At 40.5% G+C, this 19,137-nt stretch overlaps 1 protein-coding gene across 2 annotated transcripts; it reads right to left on the bottom strand.

Annotated features, from left to right (window-relative positions):
- Nucleotides 1–2,964: 2,964 nt before the first annotated feature.
- Nucleotides 2,965–15,967, bottom strand: slc2a11l (solute carrier family 2 member 11, like). Of its 2 annotated transcripts, none has more exons than XM_028462869.1 (12): nt 15,844–15,967; nt 15,566–15,664; nt 14,177–14,328; nt 13,959–14,083; nt 13,724–13,853; nt 10,278–10,426; nt 10,004–10,191; nt 9,745–9,855; nt 5,450–5,551; nt 5,266–5,341; nt 4,292–4,419; nt 2,965–4,187 (listed from the first exon to the last, which is right to left on the bottom strand). In XM_028462869.1, the coding sequence occupies exons 1-12, from the start codon at nt 15,889–15,891 to the stop codon at nt 3,987–3,989; spliced, it is 1,509 nt and encodes a 502-aa protein (XP_028318670.1). In that variant the 5' UTR covers nt 15,892–15,967; the 3' UTR covers nt 2,965–3,986. The 2 variants fall into 2 exon arrangements, with proteins under 2 accessions (XP_028318670.1, XP_028318668.1); XM_028462867.1 differs by having other exon boundaries at nt 14,168–14,328.
- Nucleotides 15,968–19,137: the final 3,170 nt, after the last annotated feature.

The raw sequence follows: 19,137 nt of genomic DNA on the forward strand, positions 1-19,137 counted from the left end.
CATTGAATGCTCTCTAAAGGGCTGAATAGGCACCCCAAGACTTGAATTTGATTTACAAGAATCACATAAAAATAAATAAATGTTGGTCAGTAGATCATTTCATAATTACGTATTATTAACTTCTCAAAACAGATTAGAAGTCATTTTTCTCCTAGGGTTCAAATGACTACTCCTCCGTTAGTTCTCGTTAGATAGGAATGCAGTTTGGCATGAACACTAGGAATAAATATGATTAGACGCTCTGAGCCCTTTTTCTGGTCATTTCCAAATTTATATGAAAATAGTGTGATATATCGTTTCAAAGGTAATTCAACGTAGTTTACGTTTATGCCTTGCACAATTTGAGTATGGGTTAGGTTTTTTCGGCAATTTCCATTAAAATTGTTTTCTAATTTATTTGTGAGTCAAATATTGCGACAGTTGGTGGTACCGAATCATTGACACATACCAACATATGAATGGGGCCCATTACTCCATATGTGCCACGGGGGCGCCAGGGGGCCCCATTTTTCAAATGACTACTCCTCCATTCATGCTCATTTTACTCCGAGTCCTTTGACTAAATTCTCTGGAACATGGTACGTGCCATTCGGGCCCGGCCGTAGTTCATCCAAACTTGTTTGTGCAGATTTTGAGATTCCTCGGAAGAGCCGTTACTCCACAGCCTTTTTCACGAAGAATACAATCATTATACATTCACTGATAACTTGTTACGTTATCATCATACATTTGACTTACTATAAAATAGTAAAAAAGCAGATAAAATGACAAATGCCTTCAAAACCTATTTAATCAACGAAAAAGACAGAATTTGATTTGGTTTACTAATTACAGATTTTGCCGTCATTATGGCAGTAGAAAAAAGCTCATTAAGGCCTTCAAAGGGAAGAAAGTCAATGGTTTGGAGACTTGCAAGATGTTGAGAAAGATTTCCATTTAATTAGAAATAGATTTGTTTTTAACCAGTCTAGATGCAGACTAGAATACAAAACCAGTAACCACTTGGTAGTGCTACTTGTAGTAAACTGCAGAACAAAGCTTGCAAACAAACATAAAAAACTAAAAATCATGCACATATTTACAAAGCTTCAAATATAAGTGATAATTTCATCAACCTGCTGTTTCTGCTATACATTCTGTTGTTGAAATAAAACCAATTCTCATTGTATTTGGAGGTTATACATTAAAAGGGGATGAGTCTGACTTAGATGAGATCAAACTGAATGAATTTCACCCTAAAGAAACTTGAATTAATCCAAGGATTGATTTTTAGCAGACGATGGATTACTTGTTCCTTTAAAAATAAGCAGTTAAGCCTTTTAATGCTGCAACTTTTTACCAAAAGCGTCTAACACCTCACACAGTCCTAGGATGCTACATTATCCAGCATCTTCGTCTCGTCTCTGCTGTAGTATTCGTCACCTTGGATGCTCTTTAAAGCTGAGGAAGGATTGGGAAGCATGGGATTTGGACCGTCGCAACATCTTAGAACATTACATTTAAGAGAAACAGATTCACTAATGATCAGAAACTGAAAGTTAAAGTGATATCTTAATTTTTTTTATTAATTTTTATTTCTTTTTTTTTTTTACTTGTCTGCTCATGCTGTCAAAGGTCAACACTACAAGAAGTGCAATCATTATGAGACAGCAATGCATGTTTTGTTATTGCAATAAAATAAATTGATTTATTTTATTGCTTAATTGTGACCATCACCAGCCCTCCCTAAGGAAGGAAGAAATAAGAAAGTAAGAAATCTTTTATCATAGGGAGGATATAAAAAGGGAGAGCAGTGTTACACCTAGGTAGAGGGAGAGGGGGAGGGGGAGGGGAAAGGGAGCAGGTAGGATTAAAAGTGATATTTTAATGACTGCAGGGTTAGAAATGGATGTATAGTGAGTAACAGAGAAGTGTAAAGGGTAACTTTAGATGCTGAAGAAAAATCATTCTGTTATGATCATCTTAAGATGTCGGTTTTACTCAATAGCATTAACAACACTTTAAACAAAAATACTACAAATGCATAACATTCACTTATTAAAATGAGTTTTCGTCCAACACTCACTTAAAGATTTAGGGGAGTGATGGATTCTTTTTTTTTATGTCGTAGGGCCCAAAATAAAGACTAACTATAGACCAAGTATTTCTAATATTTAACAATTGATTTGTGCTGGTATTTGCCATACTGCTTATTTTGCCAAATCCTTCTTTTTGTCCTTCTTTTTACTACACAACAATGGAGCACACTCAAAAACAAGCAGGTATGTAAACATTTTTGTTTCCTTTTTCTTCTTTCAGTAATGTATCCATGTATGATGATTCTGGAGTTTGGGTTTGTTGTGTTACTGTGAACCTAAACACTAAAATATGAGCGTTTTTTTGATTGCTCTGTTCATCCTGAAGATTTACCCATCAGACAATTAAAGGAACAGTAAGCTTCATTAGTTACAACAGAAACTCTTCTGTTCATTCGCAGAGATAATAAAGGTGTCTAACATTACTTGTGTTTTATTGATCCTCTTTCAGTCATTACTCAGAGGTGGACCTAAACCAAACCATTTGGAGTCTGAACAGGGGATGCTTTAGGAAGCTATGAATGCATCACAATTCCTATTATTCCTATTCTATTGACATAAATGATTTAAGTTTTTACTTCATAATTGTGTGATTTAATGTGATGATGTGGCAGTGAACATTTGACAAAAGGTTGGTAAAGCAGTGTTTCCCAAACTATGGGTCGGGAACAAAGACGGGCAACCACCAGTTTTTAGTTTTCCTTTTTTCAGTGTATTCAGCAAGCAAAATAAAATATTACACAATAAAATGCAGTTCAAGGTAGGGTCAATTAAAATTAAAAATACAATTTTGATTTTCCCCAGTAAGTCAATTACAAATACATTTCTCAATTCCGAAAGTTTAATTACAATTAATCACAATTACTGAGCCTTTACTAAATAAGCCCATCACATTATTAACTACATATGTGTAAGCCATAGAACTGTAACAGTTTATAATAAGTATATAATTGACCCCAAACCTGGTTCAAGGGCTTAATTATTTTTTCATCAAAGGTATTTCTCACAGGTTGTAATAAATAGATCGACACACTACTGTTTATTAAAAGCCATCCTAAATAAATGTGATCTTAAGTTTTGATTTAAAAACGCCCACGTCAAAAATGATGTGCAGGTCAGAAATAGTGATTCAATTAGCTCAAATCTTTTAAATCAAACCCCTCCTCTGTCACTACAGGTGGGACCCAGGACTGAGCCCTGGGGCCCATTCTCTTCATTATTTACCTCCTCCCTCTAGGCAAATATCTTCCATAAATTTGATATTCATTTTCACTCTTACGTGGATGACACCCAGCTCTACCTCACCAGTAAACCATCTTCTACCCTCCCCCCAGCATCCCTTACAGACTGTATCACAGAAGTTAAATCGTGGTTAAAACTATAATCTCCTATAACTCAACAGTGACAAAACAGAGGTTCTCCTCATTGGAACAAAATCAACACTCTCCATCCAAATCGACGACTCCTTGGGTGTCATCCTCGACAGCACCTACAAATCCCACCTCAATAATATCACCCGGTTCACATATTTCCACCTCCGTAGCATTAATCGCCTCCGTCCCTCCCTCAGGAGGCTCTGGAACTCACAACCTCTGGATCTCAGGAACATGGACTCATTCTCACAATTCAAAGCCAGACTTAAAATCCACTTATTTAAAACAGCATTTCCCACCTGACCCCCACTGCTCTGTCTCTGTGTTTTAGCTTCACTTTTGTTGTTTTTATACTGTTTTAGCTTAAATTTTATTGTGATTTTATACTATGCTGTTGTGGTTTTATTATGTATTGTTAAGTGACCTTGATTGACCTGAAAGGTGCTGATGTTCAAATGAGTGGTATTATTATTATTATTATTATTATTATTATTATTATTATTATTATTATTATTATTATTATTATTATTATGTTGGCTCAAAGTTTGGTCTCATAAAGACTATTATCAATTGATGTTTTCGTCTCTGATTCTCCAGATTTGCCGTGCATTCTCTCAAAAGCAGCGGCGATCTCCAGAGCGGTCTGATTCTTCATCTCAGGGATGTTAAATTTCACAAACGTTCCACAGGCCAAGCAGAAAACCAGGAATATGACAAAGCAAAAGTAATCCAGACTCTCCTGGGGGGAAAAAAATGATGCAGTGATGAGTCACACCACCGATTAATCGTCAGGTTTTGACTGTTAGATTTGATTAAATAGTGTTGAATAGAAAGAGCACCTACCACTATTAGTGGGAAGAGCAGACCAAGCATAAACAGGACTGTCCAGGAGAGGGTGCAGGCCACTGTGTAAGCAGCTGATTTGAACGCCTGAGGGAAGATTTGACTTGGAAGAGGAGCTGTTACAGCACCTTGGTGTCAAGAACAGCAACACAACACATGGAAGTTATCAGTAATATTAAATATTAAAAGGTTGTATTATCTTAAGCTGGCAGGGTTAGGGTAAATCATAATTGTAATCACGTAATTGATAATAAATTACAATTACGTCGTAATTATACTGGTAATGGTAATTTTAAAAATATGTTGCTGTCTTAATCGTAATTAAATTGTAATTGGGATAACTGACTTTGTAATTGTAATTGCCATGAAAATTCTATAAAAAAAATTTGAATTATATAATTCAACGCAAAAATGGGCAACCATGTTACATTTCTATGTAGTTAATAATTATTAAAATGAGTTTCATATCAAGCTTTCCCACATTTTATCATTACAAAACAATTTAAATCTAGGGCTATACTGACACAAAAAAGGCTCAGACGCACACACCAAAAATATTAAAACCTATATTTTCATTGATTAAGAAGCCTAACAAGGTAACTAACAGATAGGAAAGAAAAGAGATGTTTTAGTGTATTTTACAACTAATTTAGGACCTGTTTTCATAAGAAATGCTCACAGAAAGCTAACACAAGCAGAAGGTTAACGTTTATTCAGTTATTTATTTCAGGCTCAGTAATTGTGATGAATTGTTATTGAACTTTAATAATTGAAAACGTAATTGTAATCGACTTTCTGAGGATAAAAAATATTTGTAATTCAATTGTAATAGGAAAAACCCGGTAAGTTGGTATACGTTATGTTTTCTGTTGCTTATACCAATACAACCCCCTCCAACCAGCATATGCATGGACATAGAAATTAAATGATTTTTTTAAATTTATTTGTTTTCAAATTGTAAAAGAATGATCTACCTGGTCCAATCGCATAGAAGAATATAAAGACGAAAATGAGAACCATGCTGCAGTACGGCATCCAAGAGACGTGGCTCTAAGATGAGGTACACATTTATGTTGTCGTCAATTATCACAAGTTATTAACACCCTCTGCAATAGAGTGTGCTTTAAACGTCGGCTGGATTTTACTGAAATGACTCACCCGAAAGTACAGAGTGATGGTGACGAGAGCCAGAGTGAGTGCCATGGCGATGTAACCTCTGAACATCAGGACTTTTCTGCCCGTGTTCTCGATAAGCATACACTGGGAAATGATAAGACGTTTAGACATCAGCGATAATGCATCAGTTGAAATGTAACTCAAGTCACTAGGGCAAAGTATATATAAATTATACAAAATGTCAAAAACATTTGGTGCGTTGTCCAATGCCTTATTTACACTTTTTTGATACTGCCATATATGACGCACTGTGTAGAACTCTGGGGAACCACTTGTAAAACCATAATAAAGTGTATTGTTTTATTGCAAAAAAAAAAAAAAAGGTTGTATGATTGATAAACAAAGCAGGACAAAAATAAATGCTCTTCCAGAAGGCGTTCAAAAATACTTCTCACTACACACCTACGAGATCAATTTATGTTTATTTTACCAAAAGCAAGATTAGATGTTGAACAAAGATTTCTGTCTGTTCTAGGGGTTCATTTGTGGAATAATGTGGATAAAGAAAGAAAAATTAGTCATACACTATTTGTTTGCATTATTTGAAAAAAGGCAACTCAAATGTACTTGTTGAATGCTTGCATTTCTTTTGTGTGTATTATTGGAAAAGGTAACTTGAATGTTATAATTTATGTCGGACATATAAGCATTTTTGCTTCTGCCAGTTTCAGTGTTTTTTTAAATTGTGATTTATGTTTGAGATTTTTTTTGTTAGCCTGAAACAAACAGATAAACTCAAACTGAAAGGCTTAATGCCCCTGGTAGGGTCTCCCAAGGCAAACAGGTCCCAGGTGACGGGTCCGACTAAGAGCGGTTCAATAGCCATATATGTATAATAAAAAACAAAGGCAGTTCACGTCGCCCGGATTGGCGCTACCGGGGCCCCACCTTGGAGCCAGGCCCGGGGTTGGGGCTCGAGTGCGAGCGCCTGGTGGCCGGGGCTTTGCCCACGGGCCCCGGCCGGGCAGAGCCCGAAAGGACGACGTGGGCCCGCCCTCCCGTAGGCCCACCACCCGCAGGAGGGATCATATAAGGCCGGTGCAGTGTGGATCGGGCAGTCGTCCAGGGCGGGGGCCTTGGCGATCTGATCCCCGGCTACAGAAACTAGCGTTAGGGACGTGGAATGTCACCTCTCTGGCGGGGAAGGAGCCTGAGCTTGTGTGCGAGGTGGAGAAGTTCGGACTAGATATAGTCGGTCTCACCTCGACACATAACAAGGGCTCTGGAACCAGCCTTCTCGATAGGGGTTGGACTCTCTTCTACTCTGGAGTCGCCAATGGTGAGAGGCGCCGGGCCGGGGTGGCTATACTTCTTGCCCCCCGACTTAGTGCCTGTACGTTGGAGTTTACCCCGGTAGACGAGAGGGTAGCCTCCCTCCGCCTTCGGGTGGGGGGACGGATCCTGACTGTTGTTTGTGCCTATGGGCCAAACAGCAGCTCGGAGTATCCACCCTTCTTGGATTCCTTAGAGGGAGTACTGGAGAGTGCTCCTTCTGGGGATTCCCTCGTTCTGCTGGGGGACTTCAACGCTCACGTTGGCAGCGACAGTGAGACCTGGAGGGGCGTGATTGGGAGGAACGGCCCCCCTGATCGGAACCCGAGCGGTGTTTTGTTGCTGGACTTCTGTGCTCGTCACAGATTGTCCATAACAAACACCATGTTCAAGCATAAGGGTGTCCATATGTGCACTTGGCACCAGGACACCCTAGGCCGCAGTTCGATGATCGACTTCGTAGTCGTGTCATCGGACTTGCGGCCGCATGTCTTGGACACTCGGGTAAAGAGAGGGGCGGAGCTGTCAACTGATCACCACCTGGTGGTGAGTTGGCTCCGATGGCGGGGGAGGATGCCGGTTAGACCTGGCAGACCCAAACGTATAGTGAGGGTCTGCTGGGAACGCCTGGCAGAGTCTCCCGTCAGAAGGAGCTTCAACTCCCACCTCCGGGAAAACTTCAACCATGTCTCGGAGGAGGCGGGGGACATTGAGTCCGAGTGGACCATGTTCCGTGCCTCTGTTGCTGAGGCGGCTGATCGGTGCTGTGGCCGCAAGGTAGTCGGTGCCTGTCGTGGCGGCAATACCCGAACCCGTTGGTGGACACCGGGGGTGAGGGATGCCGTCAAGCTGAAGAAGGAGTCCTACCGGGCCTTTTTGGCCTGTGGGACTCCGGAGGCAGCAGACAGGTACCGACGGGCCAAGCGAAGTGCAGCCACGGCGGTCGCCGAGGCAAAAGCCCGGACATGGGAGGAGTTTGGTGAGGCCATGGAGAACGACTTCCGGACGGCTTCGAAGAGATTCTGGACCACTATCCGGCGTCTCAGGAGGGGGAAGCAGTGCACCGTCAACACTATGTATGGTGCGGATGGTGCGCTGCTGACTTCGACTCGAGACGTTGTGGATCGGTGGGGGGAATACTTCGAAGACCTCCTCAATCCCACCGACACGCCTTCCAATCAGGAAGCAGGGCCCAGGGACCCGAGAGTGGGCTCTCCTATCTCTGGGGCTGAGGTTGCCGAGGTGGTTAAAAAGCTCCTCGGTGGCAGGGCTCCGGGGGTGGATGAGATCCGCCCGGAGTTCCTCAAGGCCCTGGATGTTGTGGGGCTGTCATGGCTGACACGACTCTGCAACATCGCGTGGACATCGGGGGCAGTGCCTCTGGATTGGCAGACAGGGGTGGTGGTCCCCCTTTTTAAGAAGGGGGACCGGAGGGTGTGTTCCAATTATAGAGGGATCACACTCCTCAGCCTCCCTGGTAAGGTCTATTCAGGGGTACTGGAGAGGAGGGTCCGCCGGATAGTTGAACCTCGGATTCAGGAGGAGCAATGTGGTTTTCGTCCTGGCCGTGGAACTGTGGACCAGCTCTACACCCTCAGCAGGGTCCTTGAGGGGTCATGGGAATTTGCCCAACCAGTCCACATGTGTTTTGTGGACCTGGAAAAGGCATTTGACCGTGTCCCTCGGGGATTCCTGTGGGGGGTCCTCCGGGAGTATGGGGTATCGAACCTCCTGATAGGAGCTGTTCGTTCCCTGTATGACCGGAGTCAGAGTCTGGTCCGCATTGCCGGCAGTAAGTCGAAATCGTTTCCGGTGAGGGTTGGACTCCGCCAGGGCTGCCCTTTGTCACCGATTCTGTTCATAACTTTTATGGACAGAATTTCTAGGCGCAGTCAGGGCGTTGAGGGGGTCCGGTTCGGGGGCCTCAGTAATGCATCACTGCTTTTTGCAGATGATGTGGTCCTGTTGGCTCCAACATACCGTGACCTTCAACTCTCACTGGATCGGTTCGCAGCCGAGTGTGAAGCGGCCGGAATGAGAATCAGCACCTCCAAATCCGAGTCCATGGTTCTCGACCGGAAAAAGGTGGAGTGCCTTCTCCGGGTTGGAGATGAGGTTCTGCCCCAGGTGGAGGAGTTTAAGTACCTCGGGGTCTTGTTCACGAGTGAGGGAAGGATGGAGCGAGAGATCGACAGGCGGATTGGTGCGGCGTCTGCAGTGATGCGGAGTCTGCACCAGTCCGTCATTGTAAAGAGGGAGCTGAGCCAAAAAGCGAAGCTCTCTATTTACAGGTCGGTCTACGTTCCAACCCTCACCTATGGTCATGAACTTTGGGTCATGACCGAAAGAACAAGATCACGGGTACAAGCGGCCGAAATGAGTTTCCTCCGTAGGGTGGCTGGGCTCTCCCTTAGAGATAGGGTGAGAAGCTCAGTCATTCGGGAGGGGCTCAAAGTAGAGTCGCTGCTCCTCCGCATCGAGAAGAGCCAGATGAGGTGGCTCGGGCACCTAATTAGGATGCCCCCTGAGCGCCTCCCTAGTGAGGCGTTCAGGGCACGTCCCTCCGGAAGGAGGCCCCGGGGAAGACCCAGGACACGCTGGAGAGACTATGTCTCTCGGCTGGCCTGGGAACGTCTCGGGGTCCCCCCGGAAGAGCTGGAGGAAGTGGCCGGGGAGAGGGAAGTCTGGGCCTCCCTACTGAGGATGCTGCCCCCGCGACCCAGAAACGGCTAAGCGGGAGAAGATGGATGGATGGATGGATGAATAATAATAATAATAATAATAATAATAATAATAATAATAATAATGCATTTTATTTGTAATGCACTATACATTTGACTCCAAACCTCAAAGTGCGACATTGGATGGCATAATTACAATACAACACAACATTTATTAAAAAGTCAGGATTAAAAACAAGCATTAGCTGTTAAAATAAGCTTGTGTAAAAAGGTGGGTTTTAAGGATGTCATGAAAACAAAGCTCAGGTGTGAAATGAGACTTACACAGGCTGCAGAGGTGAACACTTCACATAGTCCAGTTCCTACAGCTGCATAAGGTAACTTCTCTTCTGGCATTCCTGCAGTACGAAACACATCTGAAGAATAAAAGTACACCTGAAATAAAGATGGCATGCTTCATCAGTTATCATTAATGGAAAGCTCAATGCCATAAAAAGTATAGTAAGAAAAAAACAGAATAAAAAGCTTTTTGAAAGTTGACCTCCAGTTTTATTCTTTACACATAAACCCACATATGACTCACCGCTGTAATCCCACTAAACTGCAGCGTGATGAAGCAGATAACAATTGTTATGAGCTGCCAGCGAACTGTTTGATCCTGAATTAGTTCCCACACAGAGCGGCTGCGAACACACTGTAAAGCAGCTTTCTCCTCCAGCATCTCCTCCACCTCTCTGCTGTAGTCTTTGTCACCACGCAGACGCTTTAAAGCTGAGGAAACACCAGAAAAACCATAGTAACACCTCAGATTGGTAAAGTTTGTTAAAGTTCAAACGGCAACATCTCGGAACTCACACCTTTCTCACAGGCCTGATGGTCTCCACTTTGCAACAACAGGAAGCTGGGAGACTCTGGCAGGAAGGGAAGGGTGACAAGCTGGAATAACGCAGTGAAACCAGTGAATCCAAGTAACCAAGGCCAGTTCTCCTCTGTACCAAGTAACTCACTATAAGTGCAAGTTGTAAAACATATTAAAGCAGATACAGATTAGGAAAAATTGCGGATAATCTAACAAATACACAAAAAGTGGCGAGCACAACAAATTATGCATGAATTTTAAATAATTTCCACCTGATGAATGAATTTTATTTATTCGTTTATTTGATATGGACATAACAACTGCATTGGACAAACCAGATACATCGTTTTCAGTGTTATAGCAAAACTGCTAATTTGCAACACCTGTCCATAGGAGGCAACACATTTCACAATACACAATGCAATACAATACACATTACACTATTTAAAGGGTAAACAATACACATCAGGATACATTTCATAAAGCGTTACCATGTGAGCAGCTTTGACTTGACTTCAGCCATTGTTTCAGACCTCTGTAAAACCTGTTCATGTCAGTCTGCAGTTTTAAATCAGTGGGCAGAGAGTTCCACAGGCTGGATCCATTAAAAGAGAAACTGGACTGTCCAAAAGATTTTGTAAATTTTGGGAGAACACAGTCCCCACTGACCGAGGCTCTGGTGTTGGGTCTACGGGAGTCCTGACGCCGAACAATGAGAGCTGAGAACAGCGGCGACACATGACTGTTCAAACATTTAAAGACCAATTTCAGAGTACTAAAATTTATAAAGTAAAAAGATTATGTCTATGAATGATGTCACAGTGATGCCATCTCATAGGTTTTCTATCAAATACCTTGACTGCCTGTTTGTACAATGAAACAACTGGCTTGAGTGTGGACGAGGAGGTTTGTGACCAGGATGTGATGCAGTAGGACAGATGTGAAAAAATCATTGCATGCATGTATAGCAGGGCGGCCTGATGGGACAGATCCCTCCTGATGAAGCAAAAACAGTTCAAGTTGGATTTGACCTTTTTACACACATTTTTGACTTGACTTTGAAATTTAAGGTTGTTATCAATAATAATTCCAAGATATTTGGTCTCTTTTACTACTTGTATGATTTCATTGTTTATGCTGACTTCAAAGGTGCTGTTAGAGGGTCTTGTTGTAATTGAGAAACAGACAGCAACGGTTTTCTTCACATTTAATGGATGGATTCACTGGAGTTTATTGCTTTCGAAAACGGTTTTTGGACGTATGTTGGTCGTCATGTTTGTTTGTGTGTCTGTTTGTGTACATGATAATTTGGAAAGTTCTGAACAGATTTTGATGAAATTTTCAGGAAAATTGATAAATGAGACAAGGAACAGGTGATTAAATAGTGATGTTCTGCCAACCAAAAGAAATATATATATATATATATATTTCCCATTCATTTTCCCATCCACATTTTGGAATTCTGACATCATCACAGTTGATTCTACCATTGTCTGCATGGAAACAATTGGAACACTGATCTCCATCAGATCTTCATCATTTCATTCAAGATCATCCTCAAGATTTTGCAGGATGATATTTATATATTTTTTTAAATTAACATTGGAAAGCCCATTTCCGACTTTCAAAAATTCCTATACAGTTTAAATAAGTTCTGGTTTCATTCAAATTTGGTGGATTGATGCTGGGTTGTGATCTCTATCAAAATGTCAAGTTTCGTACGGATCCGATCCAGAATGTTGATTTGGCAGCAGGTTGAAGTTTGCTGATTGGCCGTTCTCCAAAGTCTGTGCTGCATGAGCGCTTTCATTTATATATTTGTTTGACTGTTAGCAGGATTATGTCAAAAGCACGTAACAGATTTTGGCAAAATTTTAACCACAGCTAGACTTTATTCAGTGGAAGATTCCATTAAATTTTGGAGGGCATCTGGATCAATATTGTGAATCTGGATCCGATTCAAAAATTTAAAAAAAATCAAGATCAGTCAGGATTGGCGAAATTTCCAAAATCTATGTCTTGGTTTGTAATTGTCCAATCTTTAGGAAATTGGACTCAGTAATGTTGATTTGGTTCTTCAATAACCTCATGAGTTTCATCCGGAATCGACCTGGATTGTGCATTTCATTGCGATTTGGGAGTGCCCATACATTTGGCCCTCCTGCATTGTTATTAATGGGGATATACATTTCTTACAAGCTTTTAAAATGTGAATGATTATACCATGATCAGGATCATTGATCCAGATAACTGCCAATATCTGGGAAAAGGGATATTAAGGTGCTTTCTGAGTTCTTTTATTTATTTAAGCTATTACAATCCTCAACATTGCTGAAATGAAACTGGTTAAAAGTAATATTTGTGTGCATAACTTTAAAAGGACTTCCAGTCAAAAGGTTTTCTCTTCATTACATATAATGTGGTTTATTACAAAATAAAATTCTCATTCATTTTCTAATCAATAATTTGGTCTTTCTTTAACAATCCTAGCTGATGGACGACAATACGATTGTTCGATTCAACTGTGTTTGAGCAGAGAAACATCTAAAACAGAAATAGGCAATTTTTATCACAGGGGGACCACAAAAATGTGTTTGTTTGATCGGAGGGCCACATGATCAACCTTCATGTCAGCATTTAGAATAATTAACACAGGAAAGAACAGTGAGTTTTTATAGTCATTTTGTGTATGTTTGTTGTTGTTGTCTTGCTCATTGTGAGGCATTTTGTGCATTTCTGTTGTCCTTTTGTGTATTTTTCCTGTAAAATACTGTATATGTTTTTTTTGGAGCCATGTTGTGTATTTGTGCTGTCAATTTGCATTTTTTTGGAGTAATTTTTGTGTATTTCTGTTGTCGTTTTGCTTGTTTATTAGTACTGTGTTTACGGAGTCATTTTTCATGTTTTTCTTTTGTGCACTTTTGCTGTAATTTTATGTACTTTTGTTGACATTCTCTGTACTTTCGTTGACATTTTCTGTAATTTTGTATATTTTTCTGAGTAATTTTGTGTATTACTGTTTTCGTTTTGTTCATTTTCGTCGTAGTTTTGTTTGTATTTGGAGTATTTTCTGTGTTTTTCTTGTCTTTTTACTGTATTTTCCTTGTATTCTTTTATGTATCTTTGCTTTTGTGTATGTATTTTTCTGTCATTTTGTACGTTTACTTTGGGGGCCACATAAAATTAGACCCAGGGCTGCATGTGGCCCACGGGCCGCCAGTTGCCTATGTCTGATCTAAAATATGCAGAGCAGGTGTCTTCAACGAGTGGGGTATGGACACCTTCGTCATCTGTGGTTTTGTTATTAGATACCACGATGTAATTATAATACTTGTCAAGTGCACAGTGCCAAACATTTGTCAGCTCACACTGGAGCTGTGATCATACTGAACCTCCTGACCCTTTCTTGACTCCACACATTATGGATGAGGTTGGTCATTTCACCTGATCCCCAGCAGCTGACCACAAAACCTCCCAAAGGAAGCAGAGGTTGACAAGGTCACCCCCACCATTCCGCTCAGCCTCTTAGGAGTACATTCAAGGACGTAGAGTGGGTGTGCTGTGAGGCAGACACCTGCATGAGAACAAGGAGGAATGCTGCTTTTACACACTCAATATTTCACAATTCATTCCTGTAACACAAATAAGGATACAAACTTTTATTTTGTATTCATCTTACCTGCACTGATGCCATATAAAAATCGTCCCACTATGATCATCTCAAATGACGCGGCTTTTTTGCTGAACAGCATCAACAAAGCTCCAGATATGACCAAAAAATTGTTAAACAGGAGGCATTTTTTCCTGTGGGACAATAAAAACACAATTAGAACAAGAAGGATGAATTAGTTATTAAAATAAACATTATTGGTGATGCTGTGCACAAACCGCCCGAACTTTGAAACCAGGAGTCCAGCAGCAAGGCTCCCCAGTAACCCCCCGACACAGAACATAGATACCGTAAAGGACCAAATCAACGAGATCTGCGACGCTTCCAATTGGACGTTGTATCTATGCAAGATTGATTCGTTCATCAATATCTTTAGGAACTGCAACATAAAAAGTTAGTCAGTGGCACACTGAACTGGTTGTTTATCTATAATATTATGACCCCCTGCTTAAAACTGACTAGGTGGTTATTTTCTTTATCCGTCAAGGCATGGATCCATTTAGGCTACTAATGGTGCACAGTAGTATCTGGCACTAAGACGTAAGCAGAACTTCACCTAAATCCTTTAAATCTCAAAAATCAAACTGATTTCTCCAGTTGCTTGATTTTATTTGTTTTTTGGGTTTTCTGTTAAAAGAAGCCACGCCCCCAACTGTGAATGGATGGTGGGATCCATGGTTTCCAATCAAAACAGTCCCCAAAATATCACACGTCATCTCCCTAAATGCATGACCTGCAGTCGGAACCCTGTTTGGATGTTTATTGGATCACTTTTAGGGTGTTGTTGTTGTCACTGTGGCAACAAACTGAATTCTAAAAAGCCAAAAGAAAGGAGGATGTTGCAGGAATAACACCACACAAGATATATTAGAAATTTCAGATTTTTCTGGTAGAATGCACCCAATGAAAACAAATTCTGAAATATTAGAGTCTCTACTTTCATCAGAATATATATTTTTGTTTCTAGCTTGTTTAGTTCTTCCGTAATCAGCAGTTGAATAAAGGCAAGTTTGACACAAATTGTGACAAAAAGCTGAGAAAAAAGCCTTTTTCTGAAAAAACCTATTAATGACTTTGAAGCTAATTTTTTTTGCTTTAGGGACACCTCAACATTGGTTTCATTGTATAAAACTACAAAAACAACACTGAGACTAGGCTTTTGATGGCAAAATTGTTTTTATTTTGCCTTCCTCCAAGTCTCCCCCCCCCCCCCCGTCATTCTCCCCACACGCAACTTCCTCTTTCTCCCAGACACGCCGAGTGTCACTGCTTGCCCCGTTTTTTGATCGTTTTCTCTCACCATCGCGACACTCAATAGTCCACTCTCCTAGCAACCCCAGTCGAAAAACACAATTGACGTCTTTATACGTCTTTGGAGGTCAATGAGTTAAGATGATATACAATGTATTTAAAACAATGTGATTGCTTTGTTTTCTCAGATACTGAGGTCACTGAGTGTGTTAGAAGAGGGATGAATTCTGAGTTGTTAATGTAACATATTTAAAATTTAACTCTTTGAAATATGGTCAGCCATGTTCCCCCAAAGGAAACAATGAAAGCTCTTGAAATACAGTTTTTGGTCTGGTCTTATGACATTTGTGTGGTAGGAAACTTACAGGAGAGGAGGAGGTCATCGCAGATAAACAGTATCCGTAATGAAACGTTCCGCCAATAGAGGCAATAAAAATGACCACAATTACTAGTGGACAGTCCAGCTGCAGGAAAAAAAAACTAAATGTAACAGGTCACAAAGACAAATATCTATATTCAGCAAGCACCAATAATCACACAAATACTAACTTGAAAAACACACGTTATAGCCATTTTTAATCTACTGTACAGAAGACAGATAAACATGTGTAAAATAATAATGGCATTATTCCTTGTTACCTACCAGCAGTGTAAAGTACTGAGTCATGGCTGCAGACTGACCAAAAAACATCTGAAGGGTTTCAGACTCATTGCCAAAGTAAAATGTAACCAAGTACTGAAATGATTTACCTTCACTTTATGTAAAACACACTGTCTTTAAGGGAGACAAAACAGCAAAGATTGTTTTATTTTGGAAGGAAGAAATACCTCAAAGGAATCCCTACAAAAACTGAGGTCTGAACTTTTCAGCAACAATCAATTCCTTGGATACAAGAGTCCATAACAGCCCACAAAGGGCAGGACTGACACACATACACACACACACAAACACACAGAGACAAATATCGACTATACACACATGTTCACTTTGACGAACAAGACAGAAAATGCTGCAGGATTAAAAAAGTGCAGGAAAGAATGATGGCTAAACATCAACCCGATCATAGACACTGAGCTGAAGTCGTGTGTGTGTGCATGTGTGCGTGTTTGGATTAGTGGCTTTGTGAATAATTAATTTGAAAATTAAGTTCCTGGACAGTCTTTACTGTTCTGGGGTTTCAGGAGTCTTACCATGTAATATAGTCTGTTTTGGTCTTGTTTGCATCGCAGACTTTCAAACTAGTTTGAACCATTGACGAAATCACAATCATTGTCTTTTTCCACACAGACAATAATCCATTAATGCTTTCTGTCCAAACAGAGAGTTAGTGCCTGTCTGCCTGATCAGCATATGTTGTAAATAATGTGCTACCGGGGGCCTGACCTTATCTTGTTTGTAATCTGACATTTAAAACTATATTGTTGTTAGAGGTCGACCGATATGGGATTTTCAAAGGCCGATGCCAATATCTATAGCCGGTTTTGGAAGCCGATATTTGAGGCAGATATACTTTTTTTTAAAGCACATTGATTATGACAGACAATTGAAACACTAATATGATATAAATGTATATATAAGAAATTAAATTCATTACACCAATAGAACTTTTAACATTTATTGAACTTTAAATATACCCGTACACAACCAAGTAAAACAAAAAGTACAGGGCGGGTAAGCAGCAGTAAAGCACAACAGCAATATAAAATATACAATGTGCAATTAGTTGGTTTAAACTAAATACCTGTTTTAGGTATAACCACTCACTCCTTCCCTCTGTTCACAGCCACCACATTATACCCAAGCTTCACACTTGTCACCATATACACAACTACATCATCACATCTCACTTTAAAATGATCAACTCTTCCTCACCCTTTCCATTTCCTACCTTGAGTCTCTCCTCCCTGTTCCCTTCCCCCTCACATAGGTGTAACACTGCTCTCTCTTTTTATATCCTCCCTATAATTAAGTGTTTCTTACCCTTCCTTAGGGAGGGCTGGTGATGGTCAAAAAAAAAATGTAAAAAAAAAATTTTTTTGGCCAATGGCCGATCTTTCAGATCACTGATAGAAATTAGATCTCAAACAAAGTGATAAATAAAGGTAAATCATTATCAAACCTCCTGTTTGCACTATGCTCAAGGTGTACTTCATAGGCCAATTAGATGTGATTTTGGAGTGTAACACTCATTAAGCCAATCAAAAGTGGGTGGGAGGAGGGCGGGCTGTCCTCTGGCCCTTTGTCACCGTGCGGGAAGGAGGAAGTCAGTGTCCCGTCTATAGACACACCCACTCATGAATATGCATAAGTAGGCCGCAAATCAGCCTGTTTGTGTCGAGTTGCTCAGAAAGTGACTTTTCAGAGGCTAAAACTCTGGAAAACAGGCGAGTTTGGGAAAGTAAACCTCAAATACTATGTTTTGGGGTTCTTAGAACAAATGGAGATGGGTGAAAAATAGCATGATATTGGACCTTTATGTTGTAGTTAGATTGTGCAAAATGTAATGGTGTGACATTCCTGCATGTTCTGTTACGAATGTCACCTCACAGAAAGAACCCAGTGATGGCTTTATATGACATTCTGAAACTCCTTCATCCATAAATTGTGAAGAAATATATTTTCTGTATAGAGATCAACACCTTTGTACCGAGAGAGAAGAAATGGCCTTACAATGCATTAAGTTAATGTTTTTTCATCTAACCTGTATTATTTGATACTTTTCACTCAAGCAAGAGCATTCATTGCTCAAATAATGTATCGTCATACTGTATAACATCAGCTACTATCACTCGGATTTTAAAATGTTGTTTCCCATTTTCACGATTAATGATTCTGAAAATAGATGTTGGGCCAGGGTATGACTGCACATGTTGGAGGACACCATCTATTGCATGGTGAACACATTGGAAACTGCAATAAACCTAACATGTGTTTCAGACTAACACCTTACCGTTAAAGTATCATTAATTCAATTCTTCATCCATCTCAGTTTAATTCCTTACGTTGTACAGACTGATGATCGGCCATGAGGTGGCAGTAGCAGTTTATTCACAGACTCGAGACCCTGTCAGTCCCTGGTTCCTTGTTTAAAGCCTTTGAAGCAACACTTGGCAATAGAAGCAGAGACTCAAGGAGTCGTGCCAGACCGGTGAGGTCCTCCCAAGTCGACAGAGAGTCATGGCAACGCTTGATCACATTGAATAATGAATGAGTCACAGGTTCACTTTACAGGGAGCTTTTTAGGTTCACAATCACTCACATAAACACACGACATATTCATTCTCATTAGCTGAGTGTGAACCTCAGGAGAGTTCTACAGCTCACTACAATCTACACATTCCACTTCCTCCCTAATGTATAGAACTGCCAGTGTTTTCAATCTACTTTCAGCCTGAGACCAAGAGATAAATGTAATGAATTGTTTCTACAGGTTCATCCAATCAACATTTTGGATAATAAATTCAGTGGTGATTATAAAAGATAAGCAATGGCTTCAATAAATGCTGTGTCAGGTTGGCTTCCACAAAATGTTTTAATTATAAAAGTAATGGTTTGATAGATATTTAATCTGGATTCCTGATTTGTTAAAACAAAGAGAGAGGGTACTTTAAACTCTGGTTTCATTTGTGCTAAACATAAATAGTGATCATTTCAATTATCTTCTTTTAACAATATAATCACTAACTTTTCACTTATAAGTTTACTTGCTTGAACAGATCAGAGGATGTGAATACAGAGGTATTTAAAGGGTTAAGAGAAGTATAAGATCAGGCTGCACTTGGGGTTCAGGCAGTTTGATGACGGTGAGTTAGAGGCCTCCTGGTTATAACACGGATGGGGATTACAACCCCACACTCAATCAGACTTTGACACTTTGAATAAGATCAATCTTGATTGTTCCATTGTCTACCCCGACAAGAGTGATCTCTAAGAATA

Source organism: Gouania willdenowi, chromosome 12 (assembly GCF_900634775.1).
Source record: "Gouania willdenowi chromosome 12, fGouWil2.1, whole genome shotgun sequence".
Taxonomy (NCBI): Eukaryota; Metazoa; Chordata; class Actinopteri; order Blenniiformes; family Gobiesocidae; genus Gouania; species Gouania willdenowi.